At 45.4% G+C, this 26,486-nt stretch overlaps 1 protein-coding gene across 3 annotated transcripts in view; it reads left to right on the plus strand.

Annotated features, from left to right (window-relative positions):
• ITGAM (integrin subunit alpha M) overlaps positions 1-21,705 on the plus strand; it is a 44,089-nt gene extending 22,384 nt beyond the window's left edge. Inside the window, exons 13-30 of one of the 3 annotated variants that reach the window (XM_005697735.3) lie at positions 5,631-5,771; positions 5,864-6,073; positions 10,546-10,676; positions 10,759-10,922; positions 13,468-13,622; positions 13,719-13,850; positions 14,072-14,145; positions 14,359-14,500; positions 14,595-14,717; positions 16,133-16,212; positions 17,302-17,385; positions 17,708-17,783; positions 18,833-18,940; positions 19,122-19,205; positions 19,358-19,471; positions 19,560-19,661; positions 19,887-19,997; positions 20,628-21,705. In XM_005697735.3, coding sequence (XP_005697792.2) covers positions 5,631-5,771; positions 5,864-6,073; positions 10,546-10,676; positions 10,759-10,922; positions 13,468-13,622; positions 13,719-13,850; positions 14,072-14,145; positions 14,359-14,500; positions 14,595-14,717; positions 16,133-16,212; positions 17,302-17,385; positions 17,708-17,783; positions 18,833-18,940; positions 19,122-19,205; positions 19,358-19,471; positions 19,560-19,661; positions 19,887-19,997; positions 20,628-20,699 — 2,103 coding nt within the window. In that variant the 3' untranslated portion in view covers positions 20,700-21,705. Of the gene's footprint in view, positions 1-5,630; positions 5,772-5,863; positions 6,074-10,545; positions 10,677-10,758; positions 10,923-13,467; positions 13,623-13,718; positions 13,851-14,071; positions 14,146-14,358; positions 14,501-14,594; positions 14,718-16,132; positions 16,213-17,301; positions 17,386-17,707; positions 17,784-18,832; positions 18,941-19,121; positions 19,206-19,357; positions 19,472-19,559; positions 19,662-19,886; positions 19,998-20,627 lie in introns of those variants that run through there. The other 2 variants (XM_013974831.2, XM_018040558.1) reach the window with 2 other exon arrangements.

Raw genomic sequence — 26,486 nt, forward strand, 5'->3', positions numbered from 1 at the left:
GCATCAAATTACACTGTAAAGAAAATGAAAAGAGTGGGAGAAACTATTTCCAAGTCATATATCTGATAAAGATCTGGTATTTAGAATATATAAAGAGCTTTTACAATTTAACAATAAAAGGACAACCTCATTTAAAAATGGGCAAAGGATTCAGATAGATTTTTCTTCAGATAAGATATACAAATGGCCAATAAGAACACGAAAAGATGTTTGACATTACTAGTCATTAGGGAAATGCAAGTCAAAAACCACAATAGAAATAGTAGTAGAAAGGCTATTTAAAAAGAAAAAAAAAACATGAAAACTAACATATGTTGGTGAGAATGTGGAGAAATTGAAACCTTCATACTTTGCTGCTGGGACTGTAAAATAATACAGCTCCTATGGACTGTGAAGAAGGCTGAGCGCCAAAGAATTGATGCTTTTGAACTGTGGTGTTGGAGAAGACTCTTGAGAGTCCCTTGGACTGCAAGGAGATCCAACCAGTCCATTCTAAAGGAGATCAACCCTGGGATTTCTTTGGAAGAAATGATGCTAAAGCTGAAACTCCAGTACTTTGACCACCTCATGTGAAGGGTTGACTCACTGGAAAAGACTCTGATGCTGGGAGGGACTGGGGGCAGGAGGAGAAGGGGACGACAGAGGATGAGATGGCTGGATGGCATCACTGACTCGATGGACCCGAGTCTGAGTGAACTCTGAGTGTTGGTGATGGACAGGGAGGCCTGGCGTGCTGCGATTCATGGGGTCGCAAAGAGTAGGACACGACTGAGTGACTGAACTGAACTGAACTGAACCGATGGGACACAGTTTGGCAGTTTAAGTTCACTATAGATTTACCATTGTTGTTGTTTAGTCATTTAGTTGCTCAGTCATGCCTGACTCTTTTGTGACCCCCCCATGGACTGTAGCCTGCCAGGTTTCTCTGTCCATGGGATTTCCCAGGCAAGAATACTGGAGTGGGTTACCATCTCCTTCAGGGGTTCTTCTCAACACAGGGATTGAATCTGCCTCTCCTGCATTGGCAGGTGGATTCTTTTCCACCGAGCCACTGGGGAAGCCCCTAGATTTACAATATGACTCAGAAATTTTGCTCCTAAGTGTATACCCTTTCCCAGAATGAAAACAGTTGTTCCAACTAAAGCTTATACATGAATGTTCACAGCAGCATTATTCATAATAGTTAAAATGTGGAAGGAACCTAGATGTTCATCAACTTATGAATAGATAAACAAAATGGGGTAGATCATTTAGTGGAATACTATTTAGCCATAAAAAGTATGAAGTGTTGATACATGCTACAACATGGATAAACATTGAAAACTTTATGCTACATTTAAAAAGCCAGCCACAAAAGACCACATATTATATGATTTAATTCACCTGAAATGTGCAGAGTAGACAAATTCATTGAGCCAGAAAGTAGATTAGTGTTTGCCTGGATATAAAGGGAGGGGGCAGATTGGGAGTGACTTTTAACAGACATAGGGCTTCTTCCTAGGGTGGTGCAAATGTTTTGGAATTGGTGGCGATGGTTACATAACATTGTGAATATACTAGAACCCACTAAATTTTATACTTTAAAATGATTACTTTTGTAATGTAAATTTTATCTCAATTTAAAAGAGCCATTCTGGGGGAAAAAAAATCAATGTAATTCACCATAACAACAGACTAGAGAAGAAAAAAGTAATAATCTTAACAGATATGGGAAAGAATTTGACAAAATACATGCTTTCATGATGTTACCAGCAAATTAGGAATTAAAAGGAACTTCCCCAACCTGAGAAAGAACATTTAAAACAACAACAACAGCAACCTACAACTAGCATCATATTTAAAAGTAAAAGAGAATATTTTTCCTAATTGGAAGCAAGGCAAGAATATCCACTTTCACCACTCCTATTCGATATCATACTGGAAGACATAGCAGTGCAATAAGGCAAGAAAAGAAAAGAAAAAAGAGCATGCAGAGTGGAAAGGAAAAAATAAAACTGTCTCTATTTACCAAGGACATGGCTGTTTGCCTGGGAAGTCCCAAAGAATCTATTTTAAAAAATTATGTAACTAATAAGTTATTTCAGTAATTTCTCAGGATACAAGATCAACATGTAAAAATCAGTTGTGTTTCTAGGCCTGCAATGAATATTTGGAAATTTAAATTAAAAAAACAAAACAAAACAGCATCATTTACAGTAGCACCAAAGACCATGAAATGCATGCATGCATGCTAAGTTGCTTCAGTCATGTCCAACTCTTTGCAACCCTATGAACTGTAGCCCACCAGGCTCCTCTGTCCATGGGATTCTCCAGGCAAGAATACTGGAGCGGGTTGCCATTTCCTTCTCCGGGGATCTTCCCAACTCAGGGATTGAACCTGTGTCTCCTGAATCTCCTGCACTGGCAGGTGGGTTCTTTACTATTAGTACCACCTGGGAAGCCCAGACCATGAAATACTTATGTATAAATCTAATAAAATGTGTATAGTATCTTTATCCTGAAATGTACAAAACACTGATGAGAGAAATCAAAGACCTAAATAAATGGAAAGATATACTGTGTTCATAGATTGGAAGACTCAATATTGCTAAGATGTTACTTCTCAAGTTGATCTATAGATGCAACACAATGCCAATCAAAATTCTAATTTATTTGTAGAATTAATGAGCTGGTTCTAAGATTTATATGAAAAAATCAAAGAAAGTAAATATTCAAAACAGGTTTGATAAAGATCTTAGGTAAATACCATTAGGTATTTAGTGGAAGATTCATAGACTACCTGAATTTTAAGACTTCCTGTAAAAGTTGCAGTAAGCAGAACAGTGTGGCAGGAATATCAGAGAAACAGAATAGGCCTCAAGTAAACTGATACATATATAGTCAGTTGCTTGTCAATAAAGACACAAAGATAATTCAATGGAGAGTTCAATGGTGCTGAAACAATTGAACACCCATAGTAAGAAAACAAAACCTTCTACACATATCTTGTCAACTGATCCATGTTAAGATTAATTCAAAATAGATTATAGAGCTAAGTGTAAAATCTAAAACTATTATACTTGTGAAAGAAAACATTAGGAGAAAATTTTTGTGACCTTGTATTAGTCGAAGAATTCTTAGATATAACACTGAAAACATGGCCCATAAAGAAAAAAAAAGGATAACTAAGAAAAGTTTTGCTCTGTTTATTAAGAGAATGAACAGATAAGCTACAGACTAGAAGAAAATATCTGCAGATTTTCTTTCCTTTTTAAAAATGACATATTTGAAATAAAATGACATATCTGACAAAAGACATATCCAGAATACATAAAGGATTCTCAAAACTCAACAACAAGAAGTCAAATAATTCAGTTAAAAAATGAGCAGAATATTTGAACAGACACTTAACCAAAGAAGATATGTGAATGGCAAATAAGCACATGAAAAAATGTCCCATATCATTAAATCATCACAGAAATGCAAATTAAAATCATAGTGAGATACAACTGCACACCTATTAGTATGATTACCATAAAAAAGAAATAAACTTGCAATATCAAGTACTGGCAAGGATGTGTGGCAACTAAAACACTCATACATTGCTGTCAGAATGGAAAAATGGCATTGGAAAAATGACTACTTTGGAAAAGTTCATCAGTATCTTATAAAGTTCAGTATACAGTTGCCATAACACTCTTAGGTATTTATCCAGGAGAAATAAAAATAGACATTCACATGAAAACCTATATATAAATGTTTCTAGTGGCTTTATTCATAAATGCCCCAAATTGGAATCAACCCGAATATCCCTCAACTGGGGAATGGATAAACAAACTGTGGTCTGTACAATGGAATACTGGCCAGAAATAAATCAGAACAAATTAATGATACATACAACAATATGGATGAATCCCAAATGCTTACTCTAGTTGAAAGAAGCCAGATCTGAAAAGCTACCTACTGTATAATTCCCTTTATATAACATTCTGGAAAAGGCAAAACTATAGGGACAGAAAACAGATCAGTGGTTGCCAGGGGCTGATGACTGAGGAAAGAGGTTGATTACGGCAAAAGGGAATATTTTGGGAGTGAGGAAACTGTCCTGAATCTTGACCATCGTGGTAATTACATGAATTTATGTGTTTGTCAAAACTCATACAACTGTAGTAAAAAGGTTGAATTTTATTATGTGGAAATTATACCCAATAAACTTGACCTAAAAGCAAAAAAAAAAAAAAAATCCTATTGCCTTTATGATGAAGCTTAAATGCCTTTATTGAACTATGGGGGAGCAGGCGGGGGCTTGGTGGTGGGGCTTCCCTGATGGCTCAGAAGTAAAGAATCCTCCTGCAGTGCAAGAAACACAGGAGACATGGGTTCGATCCCTGATTGGAGAAGATCCCCTGGAGGAGGGCATGGCAACCCACTCCAGTATTCTTGCCTGAGAAATCCAGGCAAGAATCTATTAAGATCTCCTGGGGGATCCAGGCAAGAGTCTCCTCTGCATGGAGAGAGGAGCGTGGCGAGCTGCAATCCATAGGGTCTCAAAGTGTCAGACACAATTGAAGGGACTTAGCATGCACATACACGGACTATCAGGAGACTGCCCTCAGAGGTGTGTGGGGCAGAAATCAGACAGTAGTGAGTCACTGTCTTGATGCCATCTGCACTTTTCCTTCCTTGAACTTGCCCCACAAATTAGAAATTTCCATATACATCTCCCTTTTATCTGGTACTGTTCTCCCTTTCAACCTCCTGAACTGAAAGCCTTGAAGGCACCGTCTCCACCACCCAGCCTCACACTTAGCAAAGAGCAACCCTTTGTTTGTTGAATGAATGACTAAACAGGTGATTTCTATGGATGAAGTCTACCCATTTACAGAGAGCATATCTTGATATTTTTTGAACATATTTTAAAACTCTTTTAAAATGTAAACATTATTTCTCAATATCATGCGAAAAGAATTCCTGTAACAATAGTTATTTTTAATCCAAGCCAGTCGATTCCCTATTAGCCAGACTGCCAACTTTGATTTACCCCCTAAAGACTTCCAACGTATTGAAAGGATATCCCGTGTGGTCTTCCAGGCTTTTCTCTCCATATTTTCTTTTTTTAAAATTAAAACAATTTTATTTTATTTCTGGCTGCTCCGGGGCTTATTTGCAGTGCATGGAATATTTCATAGCAGCTCGAGGACTCTTGGTCGCAGGTGCAGGCTTCTCTCTAGTTGTGGTGTGCAGCCTCAGTAGTTATGGTACTCAGGCTTAGTTGTCCCACAGCGTGTGGGACCTTGGTTCCCCAGCCAGGGATGGAACCTGCTTTCTCTTCATTGGAAGGTGGATTCTTAACTACTGGACTACCAGGGAAGCCCCTGTCTGTATTTTCATATCCAGCTTCTTTGCTACCTTAATCATCTCCCTGGAACATGGTTTGGGGTGAATCCTCACCACCACCCATCAACTCTATAACAGGCCCTTCAGCTGGCAGTACATTGAAACAAGGATTGATCACGAAACAGGGAGAGGATCTCATCCACTCCAAAGGGCCTTCCTCAGCAGGCGTGAGGGAGAAAACGTCACAGGGAGAAAACCCTCATGCCCTGTTTTAGGTGGGAAGAGGTATGTGATCTTGGCCTTATCTCTTTCAGATTGGCTCCTACTTTGGGGCCTCCCTCTGCTCCGTGGATGTCAACAGAGATGGCAGCCCTGACCTGGTCCTCATCGGGGCCCCCCATTTTTATGAGCAGATGCGAGGGGGCCAGGTGTCTGTGTGCCCCTTTCCCCGGGGGGTGAGTAGTGATGAGACCCGGGCTCGGTGGGGTCTGGCTGTGGGATGGAAGGGTCGCCTGGGGTAGGACCTGACACTATTTTTGTTCTGCAGAGAGCTAAGTGGAAGTGTGATGCTGTCCTGCAAGGGGAGCCGGGCCACCCCTGGGGCCGCTTTGGGGCAGCCCTGACAGCGCTGGGGGATGTGAATGGGGACAGGCTGGTGGATGTGGCCATTGGGGCCCCGGGAGAGCAGGAGAATCGGGGTGCTGTCTACCTGTTCCATGGAACCTCAGAACTGGGCATCAGCCCCTCCCACAGCCAGGTGAGGCCGGATCATCCGTCCCTTTCTAAACCAACATTCCCTCAGCTGCCAGGTCAGTTCTCCCACAAGCCCTTTGCAGAACCTTCAAAAATAATACACACTTCACAAAAAGATTCATTCTGACCACAACTAGAGGAGGTGCACAGGGCCAGCATCACTGCTGCCACTCTACAGGAGGGAAGATGAAGGCTCAGAGGTAATGAATGGTGAGCCAGGAGTGTTAGGATGTAGACATTCTTCTTCTCTGAATCTCAGTCTTCGTAGGGTGACCGACAGACCTGGTTTGCCCCACATCTGTCCTGGTTTGGGGCTTCCCTTTCAGCTCAAAAGGTAAAGAACTTGTCTGCAATGCAGGAGACCCGGCTTGGGAAGATCCCCTGGAGGAGGAAATGGCAATCCACTCCAGTATTCTTGCTTGGGGAATTCCATGGACAGAGGAGCCTGGTGGGCTACAGTCCATGGGGTGGCAAAGAGTCAGACACGACTGAGCAACTAACAGTAACTAACTAACCTCCTGATTTTAGCAGTGAAAGTCTCACAACACAGGAAGCCCTGTGATTGGTCATTCTACCAAGACTGCATGCTTCATGGGTGTGTGACCTGTGTAGTCACTCAGGGCTCCTCTCTCAGGAGGGTGCTGTGCTTAGATTAATGCTCTGCTCCGGCCATCTTGAAATTCTTAACAACGTTCGAATAAGGAATCCTACATTGTTTCCCCCCCATGGAGTCCTGCAAATTGTGTAGCTGATCCTGATGGCTGGTCACTTGAATGTTGATTGCCACAACGGGTTTCCTCCTGAAGAGGCTTCCTCTTTCCTGCCAGATGAAGCCCACTGTCTAAAGGGACCCCCACAGTCTGGCTTTCTCCCTTACAGCCCACTGAGGCCATCCAGTCTTCTGGTCTCTGACTTTTTTCCAGCATTCCCCCCCCCAAATTTTTCTTATGTCCTTTCTCTGTTTCTTCGTCACTCCTGCCAAATCCCTCACAAGGTTCAACCCCACTAACATCACCTGAAGTTCTTAAAAAATGGGTGCATAGGCCCTGCCAGTAAGGGTTCTGATTTAATTGATCTGAGGTCAGGGCTCCAGGGGCTTCCCAGGTGGCTCCAGCAGTAAAGAACCCATCTGCCAATGCAGGAGACATGGGTTTGATCCCTGGGTCAGGAAGATCTCTTGCAGGAGGGCATGGCAACCCACTCCAGTATTCTTGCCTGGAGTATCCCATGGATGTAAGGGCCTGGTGGGCTACAGTCCATAGGGTGGCAAAGAGTCAGACATGACTGAAGCATGTATGGACAGAGCCCCAGGCATCAGTAAAATTTGTCCATTTTATTAAGAAAAATTTCAATGTACAGTGAACATCCATGTATTTATAAGCTAAAATCTACTATGAATATTTTACTAAATTTACTTTTTCACATCTCCATCCTTGTAGTCATCCTTTTCTACCTGTTCATCAGTTCACCACATTTTAAAATGCATTTCAAAGTAATTTGCAACACCAGTCCAACTTCACCCCTAAATGCCTCACCATGTATATCATTAACTAGAATTTAATATTTGCTTACCGTTGTTTTAAGATAAAATGTATAGACAGGAAATGCACAGATCTTTGGCCAGTCGATGAATTTTGAAAAATATAACCCACAATCCTGGGAATTCTCTGGCTGTCCAGAGGTTATGACTCAGTGCTCTCACTGCCATGGCCTGGGTTCAATCCCTGATTGGGGAACTAAGACCCTGAAAGCTGTGTGGTATGACCAGACAAACAAAAACCAAACAAACAACCCCCAATAATTCTATGAAGGTACATGCCTGTAAAATTCCATGGACAGAGAAGCCTGGCAGGCTACAGTCCATGGGGTTACAAAGAGTCGGACCCAACTGAGCAATTTCACTTACTGTACCGAACATCATCACTTTAGAAAGTTCCCACCTGTTCTCTCCCAGTCAATTTTTGACCCCACTCCATCCTAGAGGAAGCTACTGTTCCAATTATTTTCAACCGTAAATCAATTTTGCCCATTCTAGTGTATGGACTATTATACTATGTCAGCCCTAGCATTTTTCACACACTCCTTAAAAAAAATAATTTTACTTATTTATTTATGGCTGCACTGAATCTTCATTGCTTTTCCAGTTTTTCTCTAGTTGTGGCCAGCAGGGGTTATTCTCTAGGTGCGATGCATGGGCTTCTAATTGAAATGGCTTCTCTTGTTGCAGAATACAGGCTTCTAGGGCTTGAGGGCTTCAGCAGACACACATTCTTTAGTTTACAGCCCAGCACTCCTCACGTTCTCCCCTCTGTGTCATGGAACCTCTTTCCACAATTTTGTAAATATTATAGTTAAGACTTTTTCTCATTGGCATCTGTTGTTTCTTTGTGCAAATGGGATTTGAAGGGTCTGGTTTTACTTTATTTTTATTACAACACTTTACATGCTTGTATAAGTTAAAAGATCTAAAGTAAACAGTGAAAGCCCTAGCTCCTTCTGCCCTTTTATCTTTACCAGAACTTGCCCTGGAAAGGAAAACAAGAGTAAGGGGAGGGTCCACACATTCACCCACCCTCACCCACACCCCCATACACCCATCCCCACCCATCCCCACATCCACTCACATCCACACTCAGACCCACCCACAACCCCCATACACCCACATCGACTCACGCCCATACACACACTCCTACTCCACTCACATTCTCCTCTCCCACACCACAGACTTTGGAATTAAAAATAAATGCAAAAAGGATCATGCAAGCTTATTGTTCTACTGTTTGTAATTTTTACTTGTTCTTTTTCTATGACTGGAACCTGGGGTAGTCAGTATTTCAACAAGCAAATGTCCTGTGGATCTCTCAACTACCATATTATATAATTTCAAAACAAAGCTTCCTCCCAATAGGATAAAATAATTTTTTCTCAAAAAATTTGCAGTATAATGTATGTTCAGTAAACACACAAATCTTAAGTGTTGAATTTTCACATCTGTGAACCCGAGTAAGCACCACCCAGATGAAAATATAGCACATTTCCAGCATCCTGCACTTCCTCATTCTTCTTTCCAGTTGACAAATTCACTTAAAAAATGGCAGTAAAACAAACATGACCTAAAACTCACCACCTTAACCATTTTTAAGTGTACACACTTCACCGACATTAAGTACATGACAAAGTCACTTTTAAAATTTCTTAGTATATTTGGCTCTTATCCTTTCAGTTAGACTTTATTTTTGGGAGGGGCTCCAAAATCACTGCAGATGGTGACTGCAGCCATGAAATTAAAAGATGCTTGCTCCTTGGAAGAAAAGCTATGACTAACCTAGACAGCATATTAAACAGCAGAGACATTACTTCACCAACAAAGGTCTGTATAGTCAAAGCTATGATCTTTCCAGTAGTCATGCATGGATGTGAGAATTGGACTATAAAGAATGAGCACCAAAGAATTGATGCTTTTGAACTGTGGTGTTGGAGAAGACTCTTGAGAGTCCCTTGGACTGCAAGGAGATCCAACCAGTCCATCCTAAAGGAAATCAGTCCTGAATATTCATCGGAAGGACTGATGCTGAAGCTGAAACTCCAATACTTTGGCTGCCCGATGCGAAGAACTGACTCACTGGAAAAGACCCTGATGCTGGGAAAGATTGAAGGCAGGAGGAGAAGGGGACGACAGAGGATGAGATGGTTGGATGGCATCATTGACTCTATGGACATGAGTTTGAGTAAGCTTCAGGAGTTGGTGATGGACAGGAAAGCCTGGTGTGTTGCAGTCCATGGGGTTACAAAGAGTCGGACACGACTGAGTGACTGAACTGAACTGATCCTTTCGGTGTTAATTTTCCACATAGATTGAAGGGTCAAAATTGTTCCTAACAGCTTATTATGAAAAGTAACAATTTTCCTACCCACACTGTGATTTCCTCTTTGTTTTTCCTCCTTTTGAGGAAACCACTTTCAGCTCTTTCAATGATTCTCCGTACTTGCCAAGGACACAGTTATATCGCTGCTGCTTGACTTTTGTTTTTGCATTGACTTCCTACTATGGAAGGTGAGGCCTGAGCTCTCTTTGAGGCCTCTCTTTCCAGATATTCACATGCTTTGCATCCCACCCCCACATTAAATTTATATGATACTTTTGGTTACATCAATACAGAGTGTTTGCATTTTCCTGACCACGTAAGAGAGATCCAACTGAATCAAGAGATTCAGCTTAGTCAAAGAGTATACTGTCTCTTCTTTCCTGTGAAGCTTCTTATTTTCCCTGGAAAACCCAGCAATTATGGAAATTTTTGATATCATCTCAAGGTTGTGATTTAAACCTGAATAGTTACCTTAATTTTTTAAGAAATTGTGGGAGGTGTGACTTGAGTGGAGCCCAGACAATCTCTCCTTGGGTCACCCTGGGAGACTGAGTTACTCTTTTCTCTGTTCTTTCCCACCTCTTTCTCTCCTCCTCTTTTCTACCGTCAGCGGATCACAGGCTCACAGATCTCCCCCAGGCTTCAGTATTTTGGGCAGTCACTGAGTGGGGGCCAGGACCTCACAATGGATGGACTGGTAGACTTGGCTGTCGGGGCTCAGGGGCATGTGCTGCTGCTAAGGTGAGAACATACCAGGTATCTTCTTTTTAAGGAGTGTGTTTGCTGTATGATGGCCCCTGATGGTCCTCTGGCTTCCCCCCAGGTCACAGCCTGTGCTGAAAGTTGAGGTGACGATGGAGTTCACACCCAAGGAAGTGAAGAGGAATGTGTATGAATGTCGTGACCCAGTGGTAAAAGGCCAGATTGCTGGGAAGGTCAAAGTCTGCCTCCAAGTTCGCAAGAGCACATGGGACCGGCTGGGAGAAGGTGAGGCTGGGTGGGTGAATTTCAAGAGGTTAAATGACTAGGGACATTGATGGGCTCTGATAGCCTTCTTCAAGCTTGGATGGTGTAAGCAGATGGTTCCCCTGCTAGGGCATGGGTGGGGAGGCCCAGAAAAACACCACCAAAGAAGTAAGTCTCTGGCACTTCCTTACAATCTCAGTTCCCTATAGAATGAAAGGCCCCACCCTGTGAACTAACCAGATATATATTTTTTAACTGAGAGATGGGCAGAGGAGCTTGGCAAGCTACATAGTCCATGGGGTTGCAAAGAGTTGGACATGACTTAGCTACTAAACAACAATAATTTGTTCAAAGAGGAGACTGAGTTGATGAAGCTAAACATGAACTCACAAAGCATTCAGACATGTATTCCATCACAACTAACTTGACTTCCTCCCTTGTCTCTATTCTGAGTGGCATTGTGCTTGGGTTTAGAAAGAGTAATGGTGGTTCTAGAGAGAAACAAGGGGAGGAGATAAAATTAGTTTTCTAGCAATAATCTTACTGGACTGAGGAGACAGCAGTCAGGGTTTGGGGCAAACAACACGGCTAGAAATTGAGAGTGAAGTTTTGGAGAGTAGAGAATTACAGAGAAGATCCCCCAAAATCTACATGGAAATTCCATACAAGTCATTGGCTGACTTCTAAGTCATGCATGTCCAGGTCAATACTTCCAGAAACTCAGTGGAAGAGAGCAACTGGAGAGCTAATGAGTTGAAAAGAAATCCAGCTGCTGGGGAAGCAGAGATTTGAGTGGGGCCTTGAAGAACACCTTGGTCCTTCTGTTGGAAAAATGTCCATTGAGACGGGCAAGCAAGAGAAACAACAGACAATAGATATAGACCCACAGATGATTCAGATATTAGAATTATCAAATCAGAATTTAAAATATAACTAAAATTAATATCTTCAAGAAAAAAGAGGAAAGGACGGAGAACTTCATTAAAAAAATTTGGATTTTGTGAGTTAAATGGAAACGCTAGCACTGAAAAACACATGGAATGGAGTTGAGAATTCAATACATTTAATAGCAGATTAGGAGCAGAACAAACAGATATACATTACTATATATAAAATAGGTAAACAAGGATTTACTGTATGGCAGAGATAATTATATTTAATCGATATCTTATTTAACCTATAATGGAAAATAAGCTGAAAAATATATATACGTATAACTGAATCATTTTGCTGTATACTTGAAACTAAAACAATACTGTTAATCATCTATACTTCAATATAAAATATAATTTTAAAAAAGAAATGGTGGTAAAGACTTTTCTAAAACTGGTGAAAGACATCAAGATTCTCTACCAAGACAGAGCAAGATAAATATAAAAGGAACCATAAATTGGTACATTACACCAATGCCCACAACACTAGACACTGTAGCATCCCAAGGTACAAACTTCTGAAGAACAAAGACAAAGAGAAAAAAGTGAAAAGCAATATACTTTAAAAATATACTTAATTTTCTAGCTTGTAACAAAAGCTATTATTTACTGAGCACTTGTTATGTGGCAGGCACTAAGCTAAATGCTTCATAGGCACAATTTTATTTTCACTGTTGGGAAGATAAAATTATTATCTTCAATTTAAAAATAAGGAGGAACTTTCCTGGCTGTCCAGTGGTTAGGGCACTGCGCTTCTAATGCGGAGGCCAGGGTTTGATCCTTGGTCAGGGAATTAGATCCCATATGCTGCAAAAAGACCCCATGTTGTTGTTCAATCCCTAAGTTGTATCTGACTCTTTGTGACCCCATGAACTGCAGCATGCCAAGCTTCCGTCTCTCACCATCTCCCGTAGTTTGTTCAAATTCATGTCCATTGAGTTGGTGATGCCCTCCGGACATCTTATCCTCTGTTGCCCCATTCTCCTCCTGTCCTCAATCTTTCCCAACATCAGGGTCTTTTCCAATGAGTTGGTTCTTTGCATCAGGTGGCCAAAATGTGGGAGCTTCAGCTTCAGCATCAGTCCTTCCAATGAATATTCAGGGTTGATTTCCTTTAGGAATGACAGATTGGATCTCCTTGCAGTCCAAGGGACTGTCAAGAGTCTTCTGCAGCACCACAGTTCAAAAGCATCAGTTCTTCAGTGCTCTGCTTTCTTTATGGTCCAAGTCTCACATCCATGCATGACTACTGGAAAAATCATAGCTTTGGCTAGATGGACCTTTGTTAGCAGAGTGGTGTCTTTGCTTTTTAATATGCTTTCTAGGTTTGTCGTAGCTTTTCTTCCAAGGAGCAAGTGTCTTTTAATTTCATGACTGCAGTGATCTTGAAGCCCAGGAAAACAAAAGTTGCCACTATTTCCACAACTAAAAGATCCTGTGTGCTGCAATTAAGACCTGGCTCAGCCAAATCAATACGGAAATAATTTTTTAAAATAAGGAACTGAGAGACACAGAGAGGTCAGCTGATGTGGCCAAAGTTGGTCAGTTGGGGAGCAGAGGAACAGGGCCTCCACCTGTTGCCAGTCTGACTCCAAAGCCAGGCTCCTTACCACCATTCTTCCTCGCCCCTTCAGGAGATACCCAGAGCACTATCACCTATGACCTGGCTCTGGACCCAGGTCGCCCCCATTCCCTGGCCATCTTTGATGACACGCAGAACAGCACACGCAGACACGTAGAGACGCTGAGGCTGAGTCAGAAATGCGAGACCCTGACGCTCCGGTTACTGGTGAGCAGGGGGTGACTACCCTCCTGGGTCTGCCAAGCAGGGGGTGGGCTTGTGAAGCTGAGAAGGCTGGATCACCAACCCCCCACTGTCTCGCAGGATTGTGTAGAGGACTCAGTGACCCCCATTTCTCTGCGCCTCAACTTCTCTCTGGTGGGGGAGCCTGCGCACAATTATGGGGGCCTCAGGCCAGTGCTGGGTGTGGATGCTCTGAGACTCTTCACAGCCTCGGTGAGTCGGGAAGATCCCCTGGAGCAGGAAAGGGCAACCCACTCCAGTATTCTTGCTTGGAGAATCCCACAGGCAAGAAGAGCCTGGCAGGATGGGGTACCAAAGAGTCGGACACGACTGAGCAACTAACATTTTCACTTTATTTCAAGGTTTCACTTTACTGTTTCGTTTCACATCCTGTCCCGATTTCCTTTTGTTTTTCTCATATTCCGTGTTGGCAGCTTCCCTTTGAGAAGAACTGTGGCAATGACACCGTCTGCCAGGATGACCTCAGCATTACCTTCAATTTTATGGGGTGAGTTCTCTGTCCTCGTTTTTACCCCTAAACCTGCACCGTGACCTGGTGCTCTGTTCTCCTCCTGGCCCGCAAGGGAGCCTGGCGCAGAGCAGCTGCTGCCGCCTCATCCACTATCTTCTCTCTCCCAGTGCCTGCGCCTCCTTCCCTACAGAGCACATTCACTGCAGGGAAGCCCCCAGCCTCTCATGGCCTGGCTTCTTCCTTCCACAGCCTGGACACCCTGGTGGTGGGTGGTCCCCGGGACTTGAACGTGACGGTGACTGTAAGAAACGAGGGCGAGGACTCCTACAGAACTCAGGTCACCTTCTTCTACCCATCTGGCTTGTCCTTCCGAAGGGTGTCAAGCAGCCAGGTAGCCAAACCCTTCTCAGGCTCTATCTGACTTTGCTTGCCCTGCCCCGTGGCTGCCAGTTGACTTCACCAGCTCTGCCTCCCTGGCCTTCCAGAACCAGCGCTCACATCGATTCTGGCGCCTGGCCTGTGAGTCTGATGTCTCCACTGAAGGGTTTGGAATCTTGAGGAGATTAAGCTGCGGCATAAACCACCCCATTTTCCCAGACAACTCGGAGGTCAGACTGCTGGCTCCTCCTCCCTTTTCCTCCTTTCTTTTCTTCTGAATTCTTCCCTAGTTCTTCTCCTTTTTCCCACACTGCATGGCTTGTGAGATTTTAGTTCCCAGACCAGGTATTGAACTCAGGCCCTTGGCAATGAAAATGTGAAATCTTAACCACTGGACCATCAGGGAATTCCCTTCTTCTTCTTTTTAAAAGTAGATCTTTCTTTCTCTCGCTCTTCTTTTTTTTTTTTTGAAAAAAACTCTTGCTGAGATAAAATCCATCTACCATTACGCTACACCCATTGGGCTTCCCTGGCAGCTCAGACAATAAAGAATCTGCTTGCAATGCAGGAGACCTGGGTTTGATTCCTGGGTTGGGAAGATTCCCTGGAGAAGGGAATGGCAACCCACTCCAGTATTCTTGCCTGGAGAATTCCATGGACAGAGGAGCCTAACAGGCTATATAGTCCATGGGGTCACAAAGAGTCAGACACGACTGAACGACTAACACAAACATTTAAAGTATATGGTCCAGGGACTTCTCTGACAGTCAAGTGGTTGAGAATCTGACTTGCAATGTAGGGGACACGGGTTTGATCTTGCGTTAGGGAACAAAGATCCCATGCCACATGCCACTGGGCAATCTAAGCTCAAGTGCCACAGCTAGAGAGCCCACACACCCCAAGACCTGATGCAGTCAAAAATGAATAAATAAATAAATTGAGAAAAGTATACAATCCAGTGGCTTTTGAAATGTTCACAAAGTTGTGCATTCATCAGCGTGATCAATTTTAGAGTATTATATTTTTAATTTAATGTTTAAAATATTACTTATTTGTTTGGCTGCATTGGGTCTTAGCTGTAGCATGTGGGGATCCTCATGCATCATGAGGATCTTTCACTGCAGCTCATGAACTCTCTAGTTGTGGTCCACAGGCTCAGTAGTTGTAGCACTTGGGCTTAGTTGCTCCAAGGAATGTGGGATCTTAATTCCCCGACCAGGTATTGAATTCGAGTCCCCTGCATTGCAAGGCAGATTCTTGACCCCTGGACAACCTGGGTAGCTCTAGAGTATTTTATAACCACGCCCCCCCCCCCAAACACCTTGCTCCCTTTGGCCATCAGCCCATGTCTTCCCATCTGTCCCAGTTCTAGGCAACCACTAATCTATTTTCTGTCTTGAGATTCACCTGTTCTGGATATTTCATATAAATGGAATCATACAATATGATGGCTTCTTTGAGCATCACACTTTCCAGGGTTACCCATGTTGCAAGATGTATTAATACTCTGATTCTTTTTATCGCTGAATAACACTCTGTTGTACGGATGTACCACATTTTATTTACCCATTCTTCAGCTGATGAACATCTGGGATGTTTCTTCTCTTCTTACTCTTGTCACTGTCTCTCCTTTCTCCAACTCCAGATCACCTTTAATGTCACATTTGACGTGAACCCTGATACTTACTTTGGAAACAAGCTACTTCTCAAGGCCAATGTTACCAGGTGAGCTATGCCTGGCTTCCCACCACATCATCAGTTTTGAGGTCCCAGCCCCTTGCTGATGGTGGACCATTGCCCTCTCCCCACTGGTTCTCCCTTCAGCTCATTCATTCACTCAAGAAATGCCAACTGAGCACCCAGCACATGCCAGGCATGTTGCCCAGGCTGATGGGATAGCAACAGACAAGATGGCTGTGGTTCCTGCCTCATGAAGGTTATAATTTAGTGGCAAGGATGGACAGGAAAGTTGAGGGTTACCATACAGTATGAGATGAATGATGTCCAGTGTTGTTGGGGGTTTGGTGTTCAGAGAGGAAGATTCATTTGGGCTGTGAGTTAGCCAGAAAAAGTGAAAGAAAGTGTTAGTCTTTCAGTCATGTCCAACTGTTTGTGACCCCATGGACTATAGCCTACCAGGCTCCTCTGTCCATGGAATTCTCCAGCCAAGAATACTGGAGTGGGTAGCCATTCCCTTCTCCAGGGGATCTTCCCAACCCAGGGATCAAACCCGGGTCTCCTGCATTGCAGGCAGATTCTTTACCATTTGAGCCACCAGGGAACCCCAACAAAGGCACAAATTGAAGGTAGGCAGAAATATAGAGAGAAGAAAGTGTGAACCAAGCCATGCCTGGATACGGCAAACGTCAGGCTAAGTTTGAGCTCAAGAGGCAGAGTTGAAGGACTTGGTTAGATATGGCCCATTTCATGTAATGACTGACAGGTGCTATTAGGGAGTTTGCAGTTGAACTTGGGAGGGACAGGACGTGATCACCTTTGCATGCTAGAAAGATCTCTCTCCAGGAGGGCGGGGGATTAGGGCAGGAGTGGTTTTGAGTTCAGGGGACCAGTGAGAAAAAGAAGGTGCTCCAGGCATCCATCCAGGTGAGTTGGGATGGGCCTGAACTCCACGGGGCAGCCCTGGTCTTCCCTACAATTTCTATTTCCTCTTTAGGATTTTAAGGACAGTGTTTAAGATGCTGAGAGGACAGGACTCAGTGGTTGGTTGGTGCTAGAGGGTGAGGGAGAGATAGGAGAAGGAAAGGCTGATTCTCAATTCTCAAGAGCTGGTCAGAGCTCTCTGTTTCCCTTCAGTGAAAACAACATGCCGGGGAACAACAAAACTCACTTTCAGCTGGAGCTGCCTGTGAAATACGCTGTGTACATGGTGGTCACCAGGTACTGGCTTCCGGGGCTTTTTGCTCTGCTTTCACCCCTGGGCTGGACATGGTGCATCGAGCATCTGTGTGCGAGTCTGTGTGCGTGTGCTTGTGTGTGTCTGAAGTTATGTGTGCACACGTGTGCCTTTGTATGTGTGTTGGGGGGCCAAACTGGCGCACGATGCAGGTCGCCTGACACAGTCCTTGCACACCATCGTGCTCTCGCTCTCTCAGTTGCGTTTCCTGTGTGCCTGTTCTCCCCTTAACACCTTTAGCCCGAGACCCCTTCCCAGGACTCCCCTGATGCTCTGTCACCTCCTGCCCCTTCTTTCTCCCATCAGCCTTGAGGCCTCCACCAAATATCTCAACTTCACAGCCTCAGAGAAGACCAGACACGTTATGAAGCATCAGTATCAGGTGGGGAGTGGAGAAGGAGCCTGGGGAGGGAAACCAGGATGACAGGAAAGAACAATGGGAGGGACTTCCCTGGGGTCCAGTGGTTAAGACTCCGTGCTTTGACTGCATGGGACACAAGTTTGATCCCTAGACAGGAAACTAAGATCCCACATGCCTCAGGGCAAAAAACCCAAACGTGAATCAGAAGTAGTATTTTAACAGATTCAATAAAGACTTTTTTAAATGGTCCACATCAAACAATCTTTAAAAAAAGTTGCACTCTTCCACTGCAGGGCACACCAGTTCGGTCCTTGTCAGGGAACAAAGATCTCACATGTTGTGTTGTCAAAACAAAAAATAATAATGATGGGAAACACGCATGAGGTACCTGCTTTGGGCCAGGCTCTGTTCTAAGCTTGCTCTGACTCCACACACACACAAGCACATGCATCACACATGTACACACACACATACGTATATACATGGGACTTCTCGGTGGCTCCACAGTAAAGAATCTGTCTGCAGTGGAGGAGACCAGGTTCAATCCCTGGGTCGGGAAGATCCCCTGGAGGAGGGCACGGCAACCCTCTCCAGTATTCTTGCCTGGAGAATCCCCATGGATAGAGGAGCCTGGCAGGATACAGTCCATAGGGTCACAAAGAGCCAGATAGGACTGAAGTGACTGAGCACGCATGTGTACACACACATGCATGTAATTACTTTTTTCTTCATCTTCCTAATGACTCTGTGACGGAGGCACTGTGGTCTCCCCCAGTTTATAGATGAAGAAATTGGGGCTCAGAGAGTTTAACAGAACGCATCCCCCATTGTCACCCCTAGTAAGTGGGAGAGCTGCTGCTGTTTGGCTCAGGAGTGGGTGTTTAACCATTACACTCTCCTGCCTCTCAGAAAGCATCAGAAGGCAGGGTGCTTGGGTCTGTGAGGCCTTATTCAGTCCTGGGCCCCCTCCCAGGACTCCCCTGATGTTCGGGAGTGGGGAACCTGATTCTAGTTGCTGGTGGGGGTGGAAAAGCCAGAGCCCCAGTACCCACCCTTCCCCCACCACACAGTTCAACAACCTGGGCCGGAAGAAACTGCCCATCAGTGTGGTCTTCTGGATCCCCATCCGGCTGAACAAGGTGACCGTGTGGTCCCAGCCCCAAGTCACCTTTTCCCAGGTAAGCCCAGCCAGCTCTGAGGAGTGGGCCCAGCTCCTCCCTCCACAGCCCCCTGGTCTTTCCTAAAATCGTTTCTGCTTCTTCGTTGAACTGTGGAGCCATTCCCGACCCTCTCCTGACCTGGAGGGTGGACCCAGGAGCCTTACTTCAATCCCTTCCTCACCGTGTCCCTTTTCCTCAGAACATGTCCAGTGGATGTCACACCACAGAGGTTGCCCCTCGTCACTCTGACTTCCTGGCGGAGCTTAAGAAGAGCCCAATGCTGGTGAGACTAAGCCCCGACCTCGGGCTGCACGCAGACTCTGGGCCACCCCTTCCCCGTGCTCACTACCACCTCTCAACTGAGCAGCCTGGGCTCACAGGGCATGGCCCGCATCCAGCTTTCATGCTCACCTGTCTCTTCCCCCCCTTCCCCAGAACTGCTCCGTTGCCGTCTGCCAGAGAATCCAGTGTACCATCCCCTCCTTTGGCGTCCAGGAGGAGTTCAAGGTCACCCTCCAGAGCAACCTCTCATTTGACTGGTACATCAAGGTCTGTGGGGGCCTGAGGCTCGGCTGGGCATGAGTCATGATCCTTCAGGGCCTAGGGGTCCAGCTCCCATCCTCTCTCTCTCCCACAGACTTCACACAACCACCTTCAAGTTGTGAGCAAAGCAGAGATCTTATTTGATGAGTCAGAGTTCACCCTGCTTCCAGGGCAGGACGCGTTTGTGATGGCCCAGGTGTGTGTCTGGGACACAGAGCGACCATTAGAGGCAGGAGAGGAGGCTGGGCTTGTGGGGGAGAGAGAAGAGTGGGCAGGAGGAGTGAGTGCTGGGCCTGGAGGGGACAGGGGACAGGGAGGGGTTAGGCATGGGGTTCAGGGAGCAACAAGGTCTGACTGGGGAACCCCCAGAAACCCAGAGTCTTTCTCCTCTGGTGTACCCCTCCCCCTCTCCCTGCTCCAGACAGAGACCAAGGTGGAGTCCTACGAAATACATAACCCTGTCCCGCTGATCGTGGGCAGCTCGGTAGGGGGGCTTGTGCTCCTGGCCCTCATCTCTGCCGGTCTGTACAAGGTAACTCCCCCAGGACCCTCTTCCTGCCCGCTCCCCTCCCCACCCCGCTGCTTCTCACTCAGCACTGCCAACTCCCCCTTCTGCTGCCAGTTGGGTGACCTGGGGTGGGGGGTGTCACAGAACCTCAGTTTCTTCAACCGTACAATGAGACTAAGTGTAAGTGAATGTCGCTCAGTTGTGTCCAACTCTTTGCCACCCCATGGGTTGTAGCCCACCAGGCTTCTCTGTCCATGGAATTCTCCAGGTAAGAATACTGGAGTGGATGGCCATTTCCTTCTTCCTGACCCAGGGATTGAACCTGCGTCTCCTGTATTGCAGGCAGATTCTTTACCGTCAGAGTTACTAGGAAAATACCCATTTTGTGGAGGTCATTGGCTTCATAACTCTAGGAACTTGGAATGGTCTCTGGTACAATCACTATATAAGGAGTAGTCCTTATGTTCTCTATTTCTTTCCTTTCCCAATAGCAATGCCCTTCCTGTTCCATTTTCCCCAGGGCTCTCCTACACCCTGCCGCGTTTTTTCTTTGCATCTCTTGGTCCCGCGGTCTCCCTGCCTGTCCTGTGTGGCTTTCACCCACCCCCCTCCCCCAGCGTGGGTGCCCTCACTCACTTGCTTCTGCCTCCACAGCTCGGCTTCTTCAAACGACAGTACAAGGACATGATGACTGAAGCTGGTCCCGATGCGGCCACCCCCCAGTAGCAGCTCCTTCCCCACAAGTGGCCTCCCTTGCAGCAGACAGGACATGATGCAACCAAACAGCGGGTGCCCAGGCTGCTGGGTGGACACCTCTGTTAGGAAATCGGGGCTGTGACGTTTCACTCAGGAGCGACCTGCGTGGGTTGCCATTCTCATCTGTGTGCACAGGCGTGTGTGTGTGTGTGCATGCGCTCATGAGTGTGAGTTGTGTGTGTGGCTTAGATCACTCTTGAACCAAGATAAGTGCCTTCGGCACAAAGTCTGGGGCCAAAGCGAGTTGCTTGGGCATCCTTGTGTGTGGATGAAGGTGCCACTGGTTCTTCCTTGGGGGCAGAGGTGATGGCAGCTCTTGCCAGTAAACACAAAGGGAAGGCCAACAAATCCTCCTGCGCTCTCCCCTGAAGGAGGTAGGACCTACTTTGGTGGGTGAGCCTGCAGGCTGGCAGGAGCCCGAGCAGCTGGGGCTGAGCCATTCCACACTAGAGCTGATGTGTTCAGTGCACAATGGTGCACTTTTCTTTGTGTACTCACTTATTTATTATTTTAATGGCACTTTTATGTTTTGAATAGATGAACCTGTCTGTAGTATCAAAGTCAAAAAACGTGCAAAGGTGTATGATGAAAATGTTCTCCTTTCCACCCTGATCTCCCAGCCATTCAGGTTTCTTGTAAAGGGTAGTCTAGGTTATGTGTTTGGAGGTCTCCTTCGGTAAGATTCTTTTTTTTTTCCTCTTTTTATACAATGATTCTAGGGATATGCAAACACACACATACAACTTTTTTGATACAAATGACATCATGCTTTATTTATACTGTTCTACATCTTGCTTTTTTCATGAATATGGCTCTGACATTGTTTTTTTAATCGAAATATAAAGTACTTTCTCATTCTTTTATATAGTGGCTCTGTATTCTACTATGTGGGTGGATCCTAAGCCCGGGAGATATATTATTTCCAATCTCACAGTGACAAAAATGGTGGATTAATAAATTGAATGTATGTGGTTTTTGCGTATGTGTAAGCTAATTTATAAGATACATTCCCAGAAATTTGAGTTATCTGAGAGGCAATCCCAAGAGAAGAATTGAGTGAAAGATACTTATTTAAGAGAGACCCCAGCGAATACCAATAGGGAAGGAACGTGAGCTGGGAGGGAAAGGCAGACAGTAAAGGGTGTATTATCAACAGAGGTACCACTATGAGCTTGTCAAGTGTAACTCGGCTGAGGACGTCTGGGAGATAAAGTAGAACACCCACCTCGACACTTCCTACTTGTGCAGAGAAGGTACACAGACAGATGTACCATGCTGTTGTTCAGTTGCTAAGTTTTGTCTGATTCTTTGCAACCTCATGGGTTGCAGGACACCAGGATTTTTCTGTCCTTCACCGTCTCCCAGAGTTTGCTCAGACTCATGTCCATTGAATCAGTGATGCCTTCCAACCATCTTGTCCTCTGTCGTCCCCTTCTCTTCCTGCCTCCAATCTTTCCCAGCATCAGGGTCTTTTTCAATGGATATACCATGCCCCATAGTTATTGGCTGAGAGTGCTGTTAGTGGAGAAGGAAGTGTTAATTCCCTGACACTTCCAGCCAGCTCTGAATGTAGGCAGAGCGGGCTCTGGTGGCCAGAGAAAGGGCTGCAGATGCTGCCGGTTGGAAATCCACCAAGGGAGCTAACCAAGAGAGCATAGCCTGGCACGGCCTGCAGGGATCAGGGCAGGGCACCAATAGCACTTGCTTTCCCGAGTGTGTACAGGTGAAGTTTTGTTACCTGTTTCTAGGTAGCCTTCCCTCCTCTGGGGAGTTCTCCCACTGCCCTTCTCCCAACCTTCGCCAATACAGCGCCCACCACTCTGCCCTTAGCACCCACCCTACTTGTCACACCAGTCCTGCTAAGTGGCCATATCTTGGTATTTACTCTGAATTTCACTTTGCAAGATTATCCTAATTGCTTGAGGTCATACGCTAAGTGGGGCTTCCCTGGTGGCTCAGATGGTAAAGAATCTGCAGTTCCATCCCTGGGTCAGGAAGGTCCCCTGGAGAAGAGAATGGCTACTCACTCCAGCATTCCAGCCTGGAGAATCCCATGGACAGAGGAGCCTGGCAGGTTACAGTCCATGGGGTCACAAAGGGTCGGATGGGACTGAGCAACTAACACTTTCACTTTTCATACAGATAAGGAAGGGATGGAGGTGGGATTCAAACCTGGCACAGTCTGGTTCCGTAGCTTTTCTCTTTAGCTGTCCTGACGGCCTCAGAGGAATGGCCTGCAGCAGGCGTGAGGGAGGTTGATAAAAATGGCAAGTACATGCAGTTCATTGAGAGACAAGGAAGTTATGGCTTAGATGGACATCTGTTCCAGATGTGATAGGACAGAGGACAGGTTAGGGAAGATTCCTGGGGGAGGTGACCCCTGACTCAAGTAGGGGCAGGAGCCTTCCAGTTAGAGGGCAGCAGAGTCAGGGCTGGAAGAGTGGACGGGAGCCTGGGCATATGTGCTTTGTGAGCCAGAGTGAGGAGTTTCAGTTTTATTCAAAATGCAATAAGATGTCATCAAAGGGTGACCCATAAGACAATGGCCCTTTCTATCTTTGTTGCTATTCAGTCATTGAATCATGTCTGACTCTTCGCAACCCCATGGACTATTAGCTCTCCAGGCTCCTTTGTCCATAGGATTTCCCAGGCAAAAGTACTGGAGTGGGTTGCCATTTCCTTTTTCAGGGGATCTTCCTGACCCAGGGATTGAACCCATGTCTCCTGCATTGGCAGGCAAATTCTTCACCTGAGCTACCAGGGAAGTCCGCCTTGAAATGGTTCTACACAATTTCTTTTTCTGACTTCAGAACCCTTAAAATGACTTTCTTCCTCCTTAAATTGAAAGAAAAAAGACCTCAAGATCTCCAGAGTCCTTAACTGACCCAGGAAAAGAGGGCCTCTGTACCTCCAGGCAGCAGTCCTTGGACAAGCAATCAAGGCTCAAAGTCCACATAGCCTCTTTGAGTTGGAAGCTTGTGTTGAATTCAGCCAGCTAGGAGGAGCTTAATGATGGGTTAAAAAGTAAATTATTTCTAGTGACAGATTACCCTAGCATGACCCCAAAGTTACTAATAAACAGGACCATAAATCTCTGGTGAAGAATCAGATAAACCTGGGAAAGTCTGTCCTTGGTTTTACTTTTGGGGATCCCTTGGTTCAGAATAAATCTCTGCAACCTCCACCCTTCTTTTCTTACTTAGCTGTTGTTTAGTTGCTAAGCCTGACTTTTTGTGACCCCTGCAGGATGCCAGGCGCCTCTGTCCTCCAGTATCTCCCGGAGTTTGCTCAAATTCATGTCCATTGAGTCGGTGATAGTATCTAACCATCTCATCCTTTGTTGCCCCCTTCTCCTCCTGCCCTCAGTCTTTCCCAACATCAGGGTCTTTTCTAGTGAGTTGGCTCTCTGCATCAGATGGCCACAATATGGGAGCTTCAGCTTCAGCATTAGTCCTTCCAAGAAAGGAATATTCAGGGTTGATTTCCTTGGAGATTGACTGATTTATCTCCTTGCAGTCCAAGGGACTCTCAAGAGTCTTCTCCAGCACCACACTTTGAAAGCATCAGTTCCTTGTTGCTTAGCCTTTTTTATGGTCCAACTCTCACATACATACATGGTTACTAGAAGAACCATAGCTTTGACTATATGGACCTTTGTCAGCAGAGTGATGTCTCTGCTTTTTAACATGCTATCTAGGTTTGACATAGCTTTCCTTCCGAGGAGCAAGTGTCTTTTAATTTCATGGCTGTAGTCATTGTCCACAGTGATTTTGCAGCCCAAGAAAATAAAAGCTGTCTCTGCTTCTACATTTCCCCCATCCATTTGCCATGAAGTGATGGGACCAGATACCATGATCTTAGTTTTCTGGATGCTGATTTTCAAACCAGGCTTTTTACTCTCCTTTTTCACCCTCATCAAGAGGTTGTTCATCTTTAGTTCCTCTTCCCTTCCTGCCATTAGAGTAGTATCACCTGCATATCTGAGGTTGTAGATATTTTTCCTGGCAATCTTAATTCTAGCTCTTGATATTAATACTTACAGTTTAGAAAAGAGATTTCTAACTGACAATCCTTGGGGCAAATCCAGACTTCAGGTTTTATTTAGCACTCATGGTTTTGTTTCCTTGTTTTTGATTAGTTCCTGACCTTTTAAAAGGGAGAGGTTTCTCACGGAAATTCAGGTTTATAGTTTCTCTTGAAAAATGGGAAATGTTTGACAAAACAAGGTGACTGCTTGGCAGAGTCGCCCTGTAAGCAGGACAGCTCACTCCATGGACCACTCGTGCCTCTGAGGCCGAGCCTGTTATATTTAAAGGGACCTCTGAGGCCCTGCGTGCACTGGCCTCTGCTTACCTCTGTAGCTCATCTGCTCCTGCCCTCCCCTCTCAACCTCGTATTTCTCAAAGGCACCATATTTAGGCTGACCAACTAGGACCCTTTTGAAAGTGAAGTGTGTTCGTTGCTCAGTCGTGTCTGACTCTTTGCAACCCCATGGACTATAGTCCAACAGGCTCCTCTGTCCAAGGAATTCTCCAGGCAAGGATACTGGAGTGTGTTGTCATCCCCCTCTCCAGGGTATCTTTCCAAACCAGGGATTGAACTCAGATCTCCTGCATTGCAGGCAGATTCTTTACTATCTGAGTCACCAGGGAAGACTTGAAAGGGAATGTGATTAGTAATTACATTGGGATTGAGGCCGCAACATGATCTACTGGGACAGATCAGCATGTATCTGTGTTCCCCCATACTCTCTCTCAGTCCCAGTCTTTGCCCACACGGCACGAGACTCACTTTCTTAGGACAAGATCTGGAACCTGGAACAAACAATTGCTAAATATATGTGTTGAGTAAATGAACGAATAGGCCTGGATTACCCAGCTTCCTGTTCTCAAGCTCTCTACCAGGAGACAGAGCTCTCAAAAAATCTGTTCCCCAGACTTTCCTGGTGGTCCAGTGGTTAAGTGGCCTGTCAGTGCAGGGGACACGGGTTCCACCCCTGCTGCAGGAAGATTCCACATGCTGCAGGGCAACTAAGCCTGTGAGCCACAACTGCTGAAGCCTGTGTGCTGTGCAACAAGAGAAGCCACAGAAATGAGAAGCCCGCGCACTGCAACTAGGGAGTCGCCCTGGCTCACCGCAAACAGAGGAAGTCTGCGTGCAGCAATGAAGACACAAAGCAGCCAAAAGCAAGTAAAACCTGTTTTCCTGCATTCTAATACATTTCTTCGGGCTCATATAGTACCTGACTATATGCCCGCGCGTGTGTGCTTAGCTGCTCAGTCGTGACCCCATGGACTGTAGCCCACCAGGCTCCTCTGTCCATGCGAATCTCCAGGCAAGAAAACTGGAGTGGGTTGCCACTCCCTTCTCCAGGAGATCTTCCCCAGCAAGGATCAAACTCAGTTGTCCTGCATTGCAGGCGGATTCTTGACCACCTGAGCCACGAGGGAAACCCTACTATATGTGGCCACTTCACATTTCCTAAACAGAGAGACTGAATTCACAGATGGACAGTGGGTAGACACAGAACTCTGACCCCACAGCCTGTAGCAACCGGCTTAAAAAACTCACCCATCATCTAGAGGGACCAGTTCAGGAAGCCAGCCTGCTACCTGTCCGTCAGACTAGACAGTCATGCCATCTCACCTCTGTGGGCTGCAGCCATGGCTGGGAACTGAGGGCTGACCGTGGAGCATCTAGATGGGAGTTGCAATGGTCTCTTGAAGAGAAATTCAGGAGATAAGGCTTATCACCGAC

This window comes from Capra hircus, chromosome 25 (genome assembly GCF_001704415.2).
Source record: "Capra hircus breed San Clemente chromosome 25, ASM170441v1, whole genome shotgun sequence".
Classification (NCBI taxonomy): domain Eukaryota; kingdom Metazoa; phylum Chordata; class Mammalia; order Artiodactyla; family Bovidae; genus Capra; species Capra hircus.